A 14,923-nucleotide genomic window follows, 5' to 3' on the forward strand; every position below is an offset into this window, starting at 1 on the left:
TGAGAGTTGCTGGTGAGCTCAGTTGATGGAATATATATGAAACCTTAAGTGAGTCATACTACTTCTCTGGTGAGAGATGCTGGTGAGCTCTAATATGAATGGGTCATGCCACTTCTCTGGTGAGAGTTGCTGGTGAGCTTTAGTACTCGGTTTTGCCGAGGAATTTGTGGCTGCTAGGATTCCATATGGCACAGAAGTTCTTTCTTTCTTTCCTGCTTTGTTATTCAAATACTGAAGCTAAGGTCACATGGCCAGGGCTCCTATTGGCTCTCTAGAGTCAGAGTTTTTCTCAGTCTCCACCTGCTGGTAGGCGGGCACAACCCAACAGTCCAATCCTGGTCCGGTCCGGAGGGACTAAAGGAAAGCAAATTAGCAGGTAAGATCTAATTTCTCCTTGCCCCTGGTACAAAAACAGGTTGTGAGTACTAGAAAGGCGGTACAGTAGAAGTCTGGAAATCTAGATGCCAGGAATTTGGACCACCCGAGAATCCAGACTATTTTCTTCCCTCCCCCCCACCCCCAAACACTCCAGTGTCTCAATTGCCCCTCCTAGCCCTGCCCACTTGCTCTCTTTCACTCTCCCAGCCCCAGCCCCCCCACCTCCTCGTGGCTATGCCTCCTTCCTTCTCTCCCCGCATGGTCCGGCGTCTTCCCCCACTTCAGGCCCTGCTTGCCTCTAATTCCCCTGGTACAAAAACAGGTTGTGAGTACTAGAAAGGCGGTACAGTAGAAGTCTGGAAATCTAGATGCCAGAAATTTGGACCACCCGAGAATCCAGACTATTTTCTTCCCTCCCCCCCACCACCCCCAAACACTCCAGTGTCTCAATTGACCCTCCTAGCCCTGCCCACTTGCTCTCTTTCACTCTCCCAGCCCCAGCCCCCCCACCTCCTCGTGGCTATGCCTCCTTCCTTCTCTCCCCGCATGGTCCGGCGTCTTCCCCCACTTCAGGCCCTGCTTGCCTCTAATTCCCCTGGTACAAAAAACAGGTTGTGAGTACTAGAAAGGCGGTACAGTAGAAGTCTGGAAATCTAGATGCCAGAAATTTGGACCACCCGAGAATCCAGACTATTTTCTTCCCTCCCCCCCCCCCCCCCACCCCCAAACACTCCAGTGTCTCAATCGCCCCTCCTAGCCCTGCCCACTTGCTCTCTTTCACTCTCCCAGCCCCCCCCCCCCCCCCCCCCCACCTCCTCGTGGCTATGCCTCCTTCCTTCCCTCCCTTCTCTCCCCGCATGGTCCGGCGTCTTTCCCCCACTCCAGGCCCTGCTTGCTGTCTGTGACCTGTCCAGAAGTCTTTGGCGCTGCAGCACCAACAGCAACCTTACTTACTGGCTGCTTCCGGCATGCACCAGGCTTTTCCCCTCTAACCCATCATGCCATTCCTGCATCAGAAGGGGCAAGAGGGGAAAAGCGTGAGCAGTCCAGATTTTTGGACTACTTTTGTATATTAACCCTAGAACGCATATTGGGGGCCTTTTAGGCCCCCATGCTTACATTTTTGCTATTATCTGCAAAATTACTTTAGTTAGAATTTTGAAACTCAAGGTATTACTCAAGTATGTCATTGTTGATAATATCCAGTTGTTCATATAATTTTTTTTCATAGGCATTATGGTGTAACAATGCTTGTTTGGTGAAAACTACATCTGTACGAATTGGGGGCCTTTTAGGCCCCCGCTGTTTTTATCATGTTCTCAGAAGTGTTTGTGTCTCAAGTTACTTTATTTGTACTCAGTAATGCTGGTGGAGGGGCCAGGGTGTGGATAATAACATGTGAGGATGTCATGTGATTTTTGGAGGGAGTGATAAGGCCATGACATCACCTCAGGTCCTCTGAACACTGAGGACAGTATACACTGTGAGCTAATTGCTGAAGGACCTGTGATAAGATAAGCTGTTGAGAGGAAATCTGTTTCATTTTCTAACATCTAGTCAGCAATGGCACAGTCTTCCTCCAAGTGTCTGACTGACCAAGAGATTGAAGCGATTATGTTTCAAAGCGATGATGAAAGTGAACTATCTTTGTCTGATGAAGAATATCTGCCACCAGCTAATCAAACATCCTCATCCAGTGATTCTTCTGATGATGAAGAAGTGAATCTAGTGGATCCTCAAGAAGTGATAAGTAGAACATCCAAAACGAATGTTTTTTGGGACAGTAATCCTACATTAGTCGGACGTACTCCAATACACAATATTGTGAGACAGGCTCAAGGAGCTGTGGGAAGTCCCAGTTACTTTACCCCTAAAGATGTATTCTGTACTTATTTTTCTGACAATATTGCAGAAGAGGTCCTATTATGTTCAAACCTAGAAGGAAGACGTATCGCTTCAGCAAAAAATAACTCCTGGAAAAATATCTCAAAAGAGGAACTTTATGCATATATTGGACTTTTCCTGCTGGCAGGGAGTCAAAAATCGTATGATGTCCCAATACGAGAATTATTTCTGGACCCACTTTCTGATCCACACTATAAGGCGACAATGTCAGTGGGCAGATATGAGGAAATTAGAAGGATCATTCGCTTTGATGATAAGCGAACTCGTGCAGCGAGGTTTGAAACAGACAAATTAGCCCCTATCAGTTATATCTGGAACATATTTATCAAAAATTGCACAAAACTTTACAATCCTAGTACTAATGTTACTGTAGATGAGCAACTTGTACCGTTCAGAGGACGCTGCAAATTCATACAATACATGCCCAGCAAGCCAGCCAAGTACGGTATAAAAATCTTCTGGATGTGTGATTCTGCAAATTATTATGGCATAAATGGCGTAATCTACTGTGGCAAAGAGGTTGGTGCACTAGTACAGAAGGATCTGGGGTCTGAAATAGTCAAAACTCTTGCTGTTCCAATATTCAATTCAGGTAGAAACATCACCATGGACAATTATTTCACCAATGTTGAACTAGGCAATTTTCTGCTTGCAAAAGCTATTACACTTGTTGGTACTATAAAGCAAAACAGACGAGAAATTCCAGCAGCACTCAAACACAATCGTCAGCGAGCACTTTATGAGAGTGTCTTTGGATTCAATAACAAAGCGACTTTGGTATCTTACAAGGCAAAGAAGGAGAAATCTGTAATTTTACTCAGTACCATGCATCACGATTGCAGTGTTGACAGCAATAACCAAAAATTGAAACCAGAAATCATCCTGCATTACAATGCAACAAAAGGAGGTGTAGATAAAATGGATGAGATGGTGGGAGAATATTCGTGTAAGAGGCAAACAAAACGATGGCCTGTAGTACTATTTTCAAATATGCTTGATGTAGCAGCCCTAAATTCATTCATTATTTATACAGAAACTCATCCTGAATTTCATGCACAGAGGAAGGACAGGAGACGCTTATTCTTGAAGGACCTTTGTCATGAACTTGTAATACCTCAGATGATAGAGCGAAGCGACTTGAAATGCTTGCCAAAGAAAACTAAAGAAGCAATGAAACGGTGTGGCGTACAGTTTCAGATTACTCCAGAGCCAGGAGAAAGAAAACGAAAGCGTTGTTTCATGTGTCCAAGAAACATAGAGAGGAAAACTGAGCGATATTGTTCCACTTGTAAGGAAACTGTTTGCAAAGAACACTCTTCTGAAAAAATAACATGTCATAAGTACATAAGTACATAAGTAGTGCCATACTGGGAAAGACCAAAGGTCCATCTAGCCCAGCATCCTGTCACCGACAGTGGCCAATCCAGGTCAAGGGCACCTGGCACGCTCCCCAAACGTAAAAACATTCCAGACAAGTTATACCTAAAAATGAGGAATTTTTCCAGTCCATTTAATAGCGGTCTATGGACTTGTCCTTTAGGAATCTATCTAACCCCTTTTTAAACTCCGTCAAGCTAACCGCCCGTACCACGTTCTCCGGCAATGAATTCCAGAGTCTAATTACACGTTGGGTGAAGAAAAATTTTCTCCGATTCGTTTTAAATTTACCACACTGTAGCTTCAACTCATGCCCTCTAGTCCTAGTATTTTTGGATAGCGTGAACAGTCGCTTCACATCCACCCGATCCATTCCACTCATTATTTTATACACTTCTATCATATCTCCCCTCAGCCGTCTCTTCTCCAAGCTGAAAAGTCCTAGCCTTCTCAGCCTCTCTTCATAGGAAAGTCGTCCCATCCCCACTATCATTTTCGTCGCCCTTCGCTGTACCTTTTCCAATTCTACTATATCTTTTTTGAGATACGGAGACCAGTACTGAACACAATACTCCAGGTGCGGTCGCACCATGGAGCGATACAACGGCATTATAACATCCGCACACCTGGACTCCATACCCTTCTTAATAACACCCAACATTCTATTCGCTTTCCTAGCCGCAGCAGCACACTGAGCAGAAGGTTTCAGCGTATCATCGACGACGACACCCAGATCCCTTTCTTGATCCGTAACTCCTAACGCGGAACCTTGCAAGACGTAGCTATAATTCGGGTTCCTCTTACCCACATGCATCACTTTGCACTTGTCAACATTGAACTTCATCTGCCACTTGCACGCCCATTCTCCCAGTCTCGCAAGGTCCTCCTGTAATCGTTCACATTCCTCCTGCGACTTGACGACCCTGAATAATTTTGTGTCATCGGCGAATTTAATTACCTCACTAGTTATTCCCATCTCTAGGTCATTTATAATATATAATATAATATAATATAATATAATATATAATATAATATAATATAATATAATATAATAGATATATATATATATATATATATATATATAATATAATATAATAGAAAAGAAAGTTAGAATAAAAATGTAGCTGCAGCTAGTTTGCTATAGATTTCTATGCATTTTTGTGTGTTTTCATGTCTTTGCGTGAAATTTGGAAAAAAAAAAAGAATTTTTGGTGTTTTCTGTGAAAAATTATAATTAAAATGTTGTCCACTATTCATATTTTATTGAGCAATTTTGAAATAAACTTGTGAAAGTTAAGTGTGTTTTTCTACATTATGTGCATGATGACGTTAATATGTATATTTTTAACGTCATGCGTTCTAGGGTTAAGTCCATGACCCTGTACCCTAACTACTCTTGTATGATGGGAAGAAGAGGACATAGAGTGGAGCAGGAGGGATTTAAGATTTATCTTGTACTCCTGTCAATGCCGTTACCCCCAACAAAACCCAAATAATGATGGGAGGAAGACAAAAGGCAGGAATATTTTTGAGCAAAAGCGTTTCATCCTGACAAATTGTGGAGGAATCTTAAATTCCTGGTTGAGTTTTCTTGGCCTGTGGGGGGAGTATAGCACATTCTCTGGAAAGGAACAGTTTTCTCTTTTTAAGTACTTAGAGTAAAATAGAAGAGAGGGAAGTTTCTTAGTAAGCAGCATGACTTGGCTTTTTATTTTGTTACATTACTTGGTTCTGTCTCGGCCTGGGCTTATTATTGCTTTAAAGCAGCAGTTTGTTGTAGTTTTCAAGACGTCTATGTACACTTTCTTCACTGTTCTTTCCTGCTTTTAATCTTGCTCCTATTTTAAGTTTACATTGCACAGAATTTAAAGTTTTGAATCTGCTACTTAAATGTTCAGTTTTAATATAGCAAAATTATTCTATATTCCTGTTTATTCTGATTTATTATAGTTCTTTATTTTGTCTCCCATCCAGTACTCTCTCAGCTCAAAACGTTCAAGCCCAGATGATGGGAATGAAGTCTCCCCGTATTCATTATCACCTGTCAGCAACAAGAGGTATGTGAATAAAAGAAAAATTGTATCTTCAGAATAAAATAGAAATTTTGGAAAATCAGCAGAGATCCAATACACTGCAATTGATAAATTTCCCCAAACAGGTTTAAATCGCTCCACTTAAAGAGAAGTTCTGAAGATACATGAACAAACATATCCCCAGGTCTCAAAAATTTATTACTTGTTACCTTATACAATAAAGGAGACGGTCCAATTAGTTGATGACGGGACTGGAGTACCTTTTGAGATTTTGAATCTGAATTTAAAACAGACACTGGAAGATGATAACTTGGGTAGTGACATTTGTATTACAACCTGACAGAGATTGGATCTTGAAGCAATTTTTCCTTTATAGAGATCAGCTTTTTCTGAACTATAAAGTTAGAATGTTTCCGGATGTGTCTAAAGTGACCCAGAAGAGGCGCCAAGAGTTTCTTAAATTATGCCCAAAAGTTATACAATTGGGTGGCCTTTTCTGGTTGAATTTTCCTTGCAAGTGCGTAATGAAATTAAATTCTGTTAAATATGTTTTTTTCGACCCTAAACAATTTAGTTCTTTCTTGGACTCCATGATATCTGTGACCCCTTCTGTGCAACCAAGAGCAGTAATTACATTGACCCCGTATTAGTAGTGATTCTGGAATCTCCTTTCTAGCCTCCTATTTCCTGATTGATAGAGTTAATCCTTACTTTTCCATGGATTTTGTGATATGCCTCCTTTAATTGTGGACTAAAGATGATTAATATGAAAAGTCATATATTCCTCAGCGACCCTCCAGACTGGTCAAGACGCTTGGGTTATACACATCTACCAGCAGAGGGAGACTGAGAACATTAAAACTTGACACTGTATAAGCCACCTGCCAAGTGCCAACCCCCAAGCAGCCAGTAAATCTCAGTCTCCAGCAGAGGGTAGACGTGCAGTCAGTCTGGTCTGGTAGGCTTAGCGGTTGTTTCTAGGCCTCTTGTGTTGGTTAGCTCCTTGTACTAGGACTCTCTGTGCTTCAGGGAAGTGGGTCCGGTGGTGCTCCGTATTTTCCCCTGGGGTGTTACACCCGGTGGCCGGGTCCCTCCCCCTGCTGTCCTCTCCTGAGCATTCAGCCCTGTGCCTCGGCTCTTGTGCTCTTGCAGGAACCTCGAGTGCCTTGCCCTTGTTAGCTATCAGCAACCGGGCTTGGGAAAAACAAAAAACCTCTCAGTTCGTTTTGTTTTGGGCTGGCCGGGAGGGCTGCAGTCCAGTTAGTGGGGACAAGTGAGTACTGGGTAGTGCTGGGCTCTGTTTGGCTTACCTCTTTCCTTTCCTGAGGGATGTCGTCCGGGAAACTTTTTCTTTGCCGTTTCTGTTCGCGACGAGGTTTAGATGCGCTGGGGGCACAATGCAGGCTCTGTGGGGAGCCAAAGTTGCCTCCTCCCTCACCTCCGGCGTTGTCTGCGGAGCTGTCCAGGGTCAGCTCGGTTTCTGCGGAGGCATCCTCGCAATCGGGTGGTGCAGCAGCAGTCCCGGTTTTGGCAGGAACCGCCGCCATCTTGGATTCTTCCCACCCTGCCGCTTCGCCTCTGTCTGTACAGGATTTTACGGGTCAGAATGTCGGCTGCTCTCCTGAGCACGCAGGAGGGATGGGTTTTCCTCCTGATTTTATCTGGTCAATGTTTCAGGCGTGGAAGGCAGGTTCACAGCAGGCAGACCTTCCTAAGGGGGTAGGTCACTTAGTACCCAAGCGTCCACGTCTGGATTGTTCAGAGGATCCTGAGATTTTGTCCTTCCAGCACTCGGAAAAGCAGTGATCTTGGGGACGAAGTTCTTTTGAGCATCTGTCCAGAGGAGGAGGGTTCCTTACTAGGTGAGGACCCCTCAGTAGTGAGGATCTTTCATAGAGATGAGTTGTTGGAATTAATTGATCAGGTGGTGGCTACTCTCAAATTTGAGTCTCCTGAGACCTCAGTTGGGGAGGTAAAGCAGGTAGATCCGTTGGTTTGTGGTATTTTTTAAGTCTTCCTGTACTTTTCCCATGAAGAAAGACCTCAGAGAGATGGTCATGCAGGAGTGGTCCTCCCCAGATTCTGCCTGTAGGGTGGCTAAGGCTTTATCCTCTTCCGCAGGAGGGTAGGGACTCCTTTAAGAATCCTACAGTGGATGCGGTGGTGACGGCGGTCACCAAGGCCATGGCTATTCCAAAGAGCATCATTCATGAGCCGTCAGCATGAGCAGGTACTTGTAAAGGAAATCTCTGGCCTTCTACAGGCCAATGCAGTGAAACCTGTTCCATCAGGGGAAGAAGGGAAGGGATTCTATTCCAGATACTTCCTTGTGCCCAAAAGGATGGAGGGGTTTTGTCCCATTCTAGACCTAAGAGCCTGAACAAATTACTAGTCAAAGAAGAGTTCAGGATGATTTCCCTGGGCTCCCTTTTCCCCACAATTCAAGAAAAAGATTGGCTGTGCTCTCTGGACTTGAAGGTTGCCTATAATCACATTTCCCAATCACAGGAAGTATCTCTAACTCAGATTTCGAGTAGGGAGACACCACTACCAGTATCACATTCTGCCTTTTAGCCTTGCGTCAGCGCCCAGGGTCTTTACCAAATGCCTAGCAGTAGTTGTGGCATTGTTACGCAGATTGAGAGTGTGTTTCCCAACCTGGACAATTGGCTGGACAAGAGCATGTCACAGGAAGGGATTCAGGAGTCCATACAGAGGACTATTTGGGTGCTAGAGCTATTGGGGTTTGTTATAAACTACTCAAAGTCCCACCTGCACCCAGTACAGCAATTGGAATACATAGGAGCCCTGCTCGATACAGTTTAAGCTTGGGCCTCCCTGCCCCTAGTGAGCGCGGATGCCTTAATTGCGCTTGCCTCAGAGGTCCACAGCAGCCATCAGGTCACAGCTCGATAGATGTTGAGGTTACTAGGCCACATAGCCTCCACAGTGCATGTCATGCCTCCATGTGAGAGGGACCTAATGGAATCTAGCTTCCCAGTGGTCTCGGGCCACAGGGAACTTAGTGGATGTTATCCGAATTCCCCCAGAGCTAGGTCAGTCCTTACTCTGGTGGACAATTCAGCCAAATTTGACCGTGGGACTACCATTCCAAATTCCACCCCCTCGGAAGGTGTTGACAACAGATACATACAACCTCAAATGAGGAGCTCATGTAAATGGGCTTCAGAACTAAGGGCCATATGGAGCACTCTAAAGGCTTTCAGATATTGGTTGCAGAACCAAATTGTACTCATCCAAATGGACAGCTAGGTTGTGATGTACTGTGTGAACAAGCAAGGGGGGTATGGGATCCTACCCCTTGTGTCAGGTGGCAGTGGGCTGTTCTTCACAGAATGGACCATGTACCTGGCTGGCAAGGAAAACAGCCCAGTGGACAGACTGAGTAGGGTGATGCAACCTTATGAGTTAATAGACTTACCACCCAGAAACGCCAAAAGATCATCCCGAACTTTCCTCAACCTCCACTTCCCCAACTGCAAGGGCTTGAAATACAAGACGCTACATGCGTCAACCTTTTCTCACATGAGCACGCAGTTTTGGAATACACTGTCACGCAACTTAAGAACGATCCACGAGCAAGCTTCCTTCCGCAGATTATTGAAGACCCATCTTTTTGAAAAAACTTACGGAAAGAGCCAAAACACATAAAGTCCACACTTACTGTTCATTAATGCACCATACATCCACTTCTGAACTCTCATTCCCCATAATCTCACATCACTCATACCTTTACTCACAGAAATATGTATATCGTATGTCTTTATGCCTTAGTACTGCCCTTTAAGCTCCCATTGTCTCCTTCCAATGTTCAATGTTTGTGTTCCATTGTTGCATTCCTTAACGACACTTCGATTGTCTCGCATAATTCTGCACAATGTAATCCATAACCAATTTGTAACAAATTGTACTTCCATCATTCATTTCTTATTGTAAGCCACACTGAACCCGCAAAAAGGTGGGAAAACGTGGGATACAAATGCAATAAATAAATAAATAAAAATCTTGAAAGATCTTCTGAGAGTGGGGCACCCCTCTGTGGATCTTTTTGCCACTCATCTCAGTAACAAAGTCCCTCAGTTCTGTTGCAAGTCTGGTTGAACAGCAGACTAGCGTCAGATACCTTTCTCCTACATTGGGGGGAGGGTCTTCTGTATGCGTATCCTCCCATACCTCTCATAGAGAAGACTGCTGAAAGTCAAGCAAGATTGGGGAACCATGATCCTCATCATCCTGTACAAGCCGAGGCACCTCCACAACTAGTAAACAAATTGTTTCAGGTTGATTGAATAGCAGGCCTTGACCTTTCGAGTCCCTGTTGTCCTTGCTTTCTTATTTTTGGTGAGCCTCGTAAGCTAGGGATTCCCAGCTGTGAGAATACAACGGCTTGCTTGTCCTCGGAGAAAGCAAAGTTACTCACCTCTAGCAGATGTTCTCTGAGGACAGCAGGCCAAGTATTCTCACGTACCCTCCCACCTCCCCTTGGAGTTGAATTCTTTAGCTTTTTACAGTGATCGAGGGACCTGCGCTCGCACCAGCACTGCTACAAAGTTCTTGATCTTGCTAGTCAGCGTTTGCATCGAGCTCCATCAGATGACGTCACCCAGCTATGAGAATACCTGGTCTGTTGTCCTTGGATAACATCTGCTACAGGTGAGTAACTGCTTTTTTCCTCACCCTGTAGAGCTTAACAATTCATTCTGTACTGTCAGTATCTTAGAGTATAATAATAAATTCAAGGCACTGCTCAGTTAGCCATGGACATGCAAGGTTAACCTCTGATTGTCTATACTCAGCATTTGTAACATGGGAAATATTTTGTCTATTTCTGGAAACAGTCAGAAGCTGCTGAGGTCACCTCGAAAACCAACCAGAAAAATCTCCAAAATTCCCTTTAAAGTCCTTGATGCTCCTGAACTGCAAGATGATTTTTACCTAAACTTGGTGGACTGGTCCTCCCTCAATGTCCTCAGTGTGGGTTTGGGCACCTGTGTTTACCTGTGGAGTGCCTGCACCAGCCAGGTAACATTGCGTCACCTCTTCATGGCTGCTTTGGCAAAGAGACCCATTTTTATTTATTTATTTATTTGTTTGTTTGTTTGTTACATTTGTATCCCACATTTTCCCACCTTTTGCAGGATCAATGTGGCTTACATATCACCGTTAACGGCGTTAGCCGATTACGGTCTGAACAAATACATGCTATGAATGAAGTGATATAGTGGTAGAATGAGGTACATGTAAGGTAGGTACAGTTGGGGGAACTTGGAGAGGAAAAGGGGGAAGAAGAGTCAGGTAATGTTCGTTATGGTCTTTGGTTGCATTGTGTCGCAAGTGGTCGGTGGGGTATGCTCTTCTGAACAGGTCTGTCTTGCTCTCTGCTTTTGCAGGTTACCAGGTTGTGCGACCTCTCTGTAGAAGGAGACTCTGTAACATCTGTTGGTTGGTCGGAAAGGGTCAGTGCTTGCTAAATACCATGCTGTTATACTCCCCTCCTCCTCCATAGCATGATTTATTAATATAAAAGGAATAAAAATATCTAGAGGCAGGAGAGGTTACTTCCCTCCTCCAGTTTAAAATCTTTCAGTTGTCATAGAATACAATATTTGCTGACTTTGTTTGTTAAATACAGTGTTACACAAAGCTAAAACTGATTTGTGTAATTTTTAACATGATGTTTGAAATTAGAGATGTTTACAAATAGAAGACAGGGCACGATTTTGTCCTGATAGTGGCATATTTTTGTGTCATTCATATTATGTCTGTGAACTTAATGATTTAGGAGGTAAAGGAATAATATGTGATTCACAGCACATTTCCATGTTATCTTCCAAGAAATGGAGTCTGTCTTTTTATATGTTTCTTTTTTTCTTTTCTTTTAGGGGAACTTAGTAGCAGTTGGCACTCATAAGGGCTTTGTACAGATCTGGGATGCAGCAGGAGGGAAGAAGTTATCCACACTCGAGGGGCACACAGCCAGAGTCGGTAAGGAAATGGCAGTAGCAATGTTTTCCTCTAAGCTGAGGGAGCCAAGGTGCTGAACCTATACCATTAATGTCAAACCTTTGATATCGGAGTATAAGCTGGCACTCTTGATATGAGCTCAGATTAGGTTATCATTTCTGACCTGGTCTGTGTGTCTGATTAGAAATGTGGTGTTTTGTTTGGGATAGATATTCCTTATCTCTTCAGACCAGTCCTGACAAGTGTTTATAGGCTCTCCTACCAGCAGATGGATGGTGACTGAGAAGTACTACATGTGTAACATCACTCCTTTTAATGGTCCTGTGCAGCCTAGTATCTAGATGGTAGGTTGTGGGTGTGCCGGGTTTGGTCCCTAACGTATCCTTAAAAAATATGAAACAAAAGAAGGGAAGTTAGCATGTTCATTACAAATAGTGATGATAATAAACGAAACTGAATTTGGGTCTATGACATGTGGGTGCTTGAGTGCTGCCCTAGCCCTGGGCTGTACACTCTGAGACTTCGGGTCCTCACCCACCTGGCCTCTTTCTGGAGCTGTGACTTGGGGGCTCATTTTCAAAGCACTTAGACTTACAAAGTTCCATAGGTTCCCATGTAACTTTGTCAGTCTAAGTGCTTTGAAAATATGCCTCTTGGCCTCCTCCCCCGATTCACCCTGGGAATGGTTTCTTGAGCGGGGTTAAGGAGTGAATTAAACAACCACTGACAGTTTCTGAATATTTGTGTCATAGCTATGGAGCCCATGTTGACACTGCCTTTGATTCATTTTATTCTCTCTCTTGTTCTCTTAAGGTATGAATGTATGTGGTGTACATAACCAATAAAAACCAAGGGTCAAGAAAAGCATGCCATTTGGTTATAGGACAGACATTCATACCTTAAGAGAACAAGAGAGATAATAAAATGAATCAAAGGCAGTGTCAACATGGGCTCCGTAGCTATGACACAAATATTCAGAATGTCTTTAGTCTGAAGAGATGACCCCAAAAGCCAGTCCAAAAAAATCTATTTAATAAAACTGTTTAAATTTTTATTGAGTCTTTTGAAATATCTTTAAACATTTGTATCAATAAGACCATACAATATACATCCACTTATGTTTCCATTTCTTCTCAAAGTCTCAACATATTGACTGTCCAATTAACTTATATAGCCAACATTGACACATCTTGTTAATTACACACAGGTCTCAAAACATTAACACATCTTGTTAATTACACACATATCTCAAAATACAATACCCTCCAACCTTGTTCCTCTCTATATTGTCCCCAATTTAACTTTTCGCCTGCCTGTCACAGGTGGTGGGATCAATCTTGCCCCCTATCATTTCCCTATCCCTCCCTAACCCCCTCCCTCCCCTTCAACCCTGAAAAACTGTTTAACTTTCTATCACATCCCTTCAGATATTTATGGGATTTCACAGTGAAGATTAGATGGTCTTTGTAATGGCAATAAGTTTCTTTTCTGTGTCGATGCTCAGAGAATCGCATCACTCAAGAATTCAACTTTTATATATTTTTTTTCAGAAACATACATAAGGATGCATTGGTCACGTCTCCTAGGTTTTACTTTTTATTTAAAGCTGGAAGTTCTTTAATATCTGTGGCACATCCCAGCATTTAATTTTAGCTGAGGAATGTCAGTAAATTAATTTGCTTTTATTGCTATGTCTTAGTATACACTAGTAAAAAAGGCCCGTTTCTGACACAAATGAAACGGGCGCTAGCAAGGTTTTCCTTGGAGTGTGTATGTTTGGGAGAGTGTATGTGAGAGTGACTGTTTGAGAGTCAGAGTGAAAGTGTGAGTGTGTGAGAGAGAAAGTGAGTCTGGGTGTGAGTGTGTTTGTGAGAGAGTGTGTGTGTGAGAATGAGAGTGTGTGCAAGTGTGTATGTGAGACACAGTGTGAGAGAGAGTGTGTGTGTGTGGGCGAGAGAGAGAGTGTGTGTGAGACACAGATTCTCTGTGAGAGTGAGTGTATGAGACCAAGCGAGTGTGTGAGTGACTGTGTGGCACATAGAGAGTGAATGTGATACAGTGTGAGACAGAGTGTGTGAGAGGGAGAGTCAGAAAGACATTGTATATGAGAGAGAGAGTGTGAGCCGTGCCCTCCCAATCCATGGCCATCTGTCCCCTGCCCCCTCCATTCATCCTTTTCCAGCAATTCCCCTATCTCCCTGAGCCCTGCCCTCCCAATCCATGGCCATCCATGTTTCTCTGTCACCTGCCCCCTCCATTCATCCCTATCCAGCATTTCCCCTCTCTGCCTGAGGCCTGCCCTGCAATCCATATCCATCCATGCCCATCTGTCCCCTCCATTCATCCCTATCCAGCAATTCCCCTCTCCCTGAGTCCTGCCCTTCCAATCCATGTCCATCCATGCTCCTCTGTCACCTGGCCCCTCCATTTTTCCCTATCCAGCATTTCCCCTCTCTGCCTGAGGCCTGTCCTTCAATCCATATCCATCCATGCCCATCTGTCCCCTCCATTCATCCCTATCCAGCAATTCCCCTCTCCCTGAGTCCTGCCCTTCCAATCCTTGTCCATTCATGCTCCTCTGTCACCTGGCCCCTCCATTTTTCCCTATCCAGCATTTCCCCTCTCTGCCTGAGGCCTGTTCTGCAATCCATATCCATCCATGCCCATCTGTCCCCTCCATTCATCCCTATCCAGCAATTCCCCTCTCCCTGAGTCCTGCCCTTCCAATCCATGTCCATCCATGCTCCTCTGTCACCTGGCCCCTCCATTTTTCCCTATCCAGCATTTCCCCTCTCTGCCTGAGGCCTGTCCTGCAATCCATATCCATCCATGCCCATCTGTCCCCTCCATTCATCCCTATCCAGCAATTCCCCTCTCCCTGAGTCCTGCCCTTCCAATCCATGTCCATCCATGCTCCTCTGTCACCTGGCCCCTCCATTTTTCCCTATCCAGCATTTCCCCTCTCTGCCTGAGGCCTGTCCTGCAATCCATATCCATCCATGCCCATCTGTCCCCTCCATTCATCCCTATCCAGCAATTCCCCTCTCCCTGAGTCCTGCCCTTCCATATCATCAAGCTGATCAATCCATAGACTGGTGGGTTGTGTCCATCTACCAGCAGGTGGAGATAGAGAGCAAACTTTTGCCTCCCTATATGTGGTCATGTGCTGCCGGAAACTCCTCAGTATGTTCTCTATCTCAGCAGGTGGTGGTCACACACAGCAGCAGCTCTGGCTAGGCCTCCAA

At 44.2% G+C, this 14,923-nt stretch overlaps 1 protein-coding gene across 1 annotated transcript in view; it reads left to right on the top strand.

Moving 5' to 3' along the window:
- LOC115480935 (fizzy-related protein homolog) overlaps positions 1-14,923 on the top strand; it is a 114,250-nt gene that overhangs the window by 78,737 nt on the left and 20,590 nt on the right. Inside the window, 4 exon segments of the mRNA XM_030219920.1 lie at positions 5,635-5,717; positions 10,553-10,736; positions 11,105-11,170; positions 11,597-11,699. Of these exon segments, the coding sequence (XP_030075780.1) occupies positions 5,635-5,717; positions 10,553-10,736; positions 11,105-11,170; positions 11,597-11,699 (436 nt within the window).

Source organism: Microcaecilia unicolor, chromosome 11 (genome assembly GCF_901765095.1).
Source record: "Microcaecilia unicolor chromosome 11, aMicUni1.1, whole genome shotgun sequence".
NCBI classification, from domain to species: domain Eukaryota; kingdom Metazoa; phylum Chordata; class Amphibia; order Gymnophiona; family Siphonopidae; genus Microcaecilia; species Microcaecilia unicolor.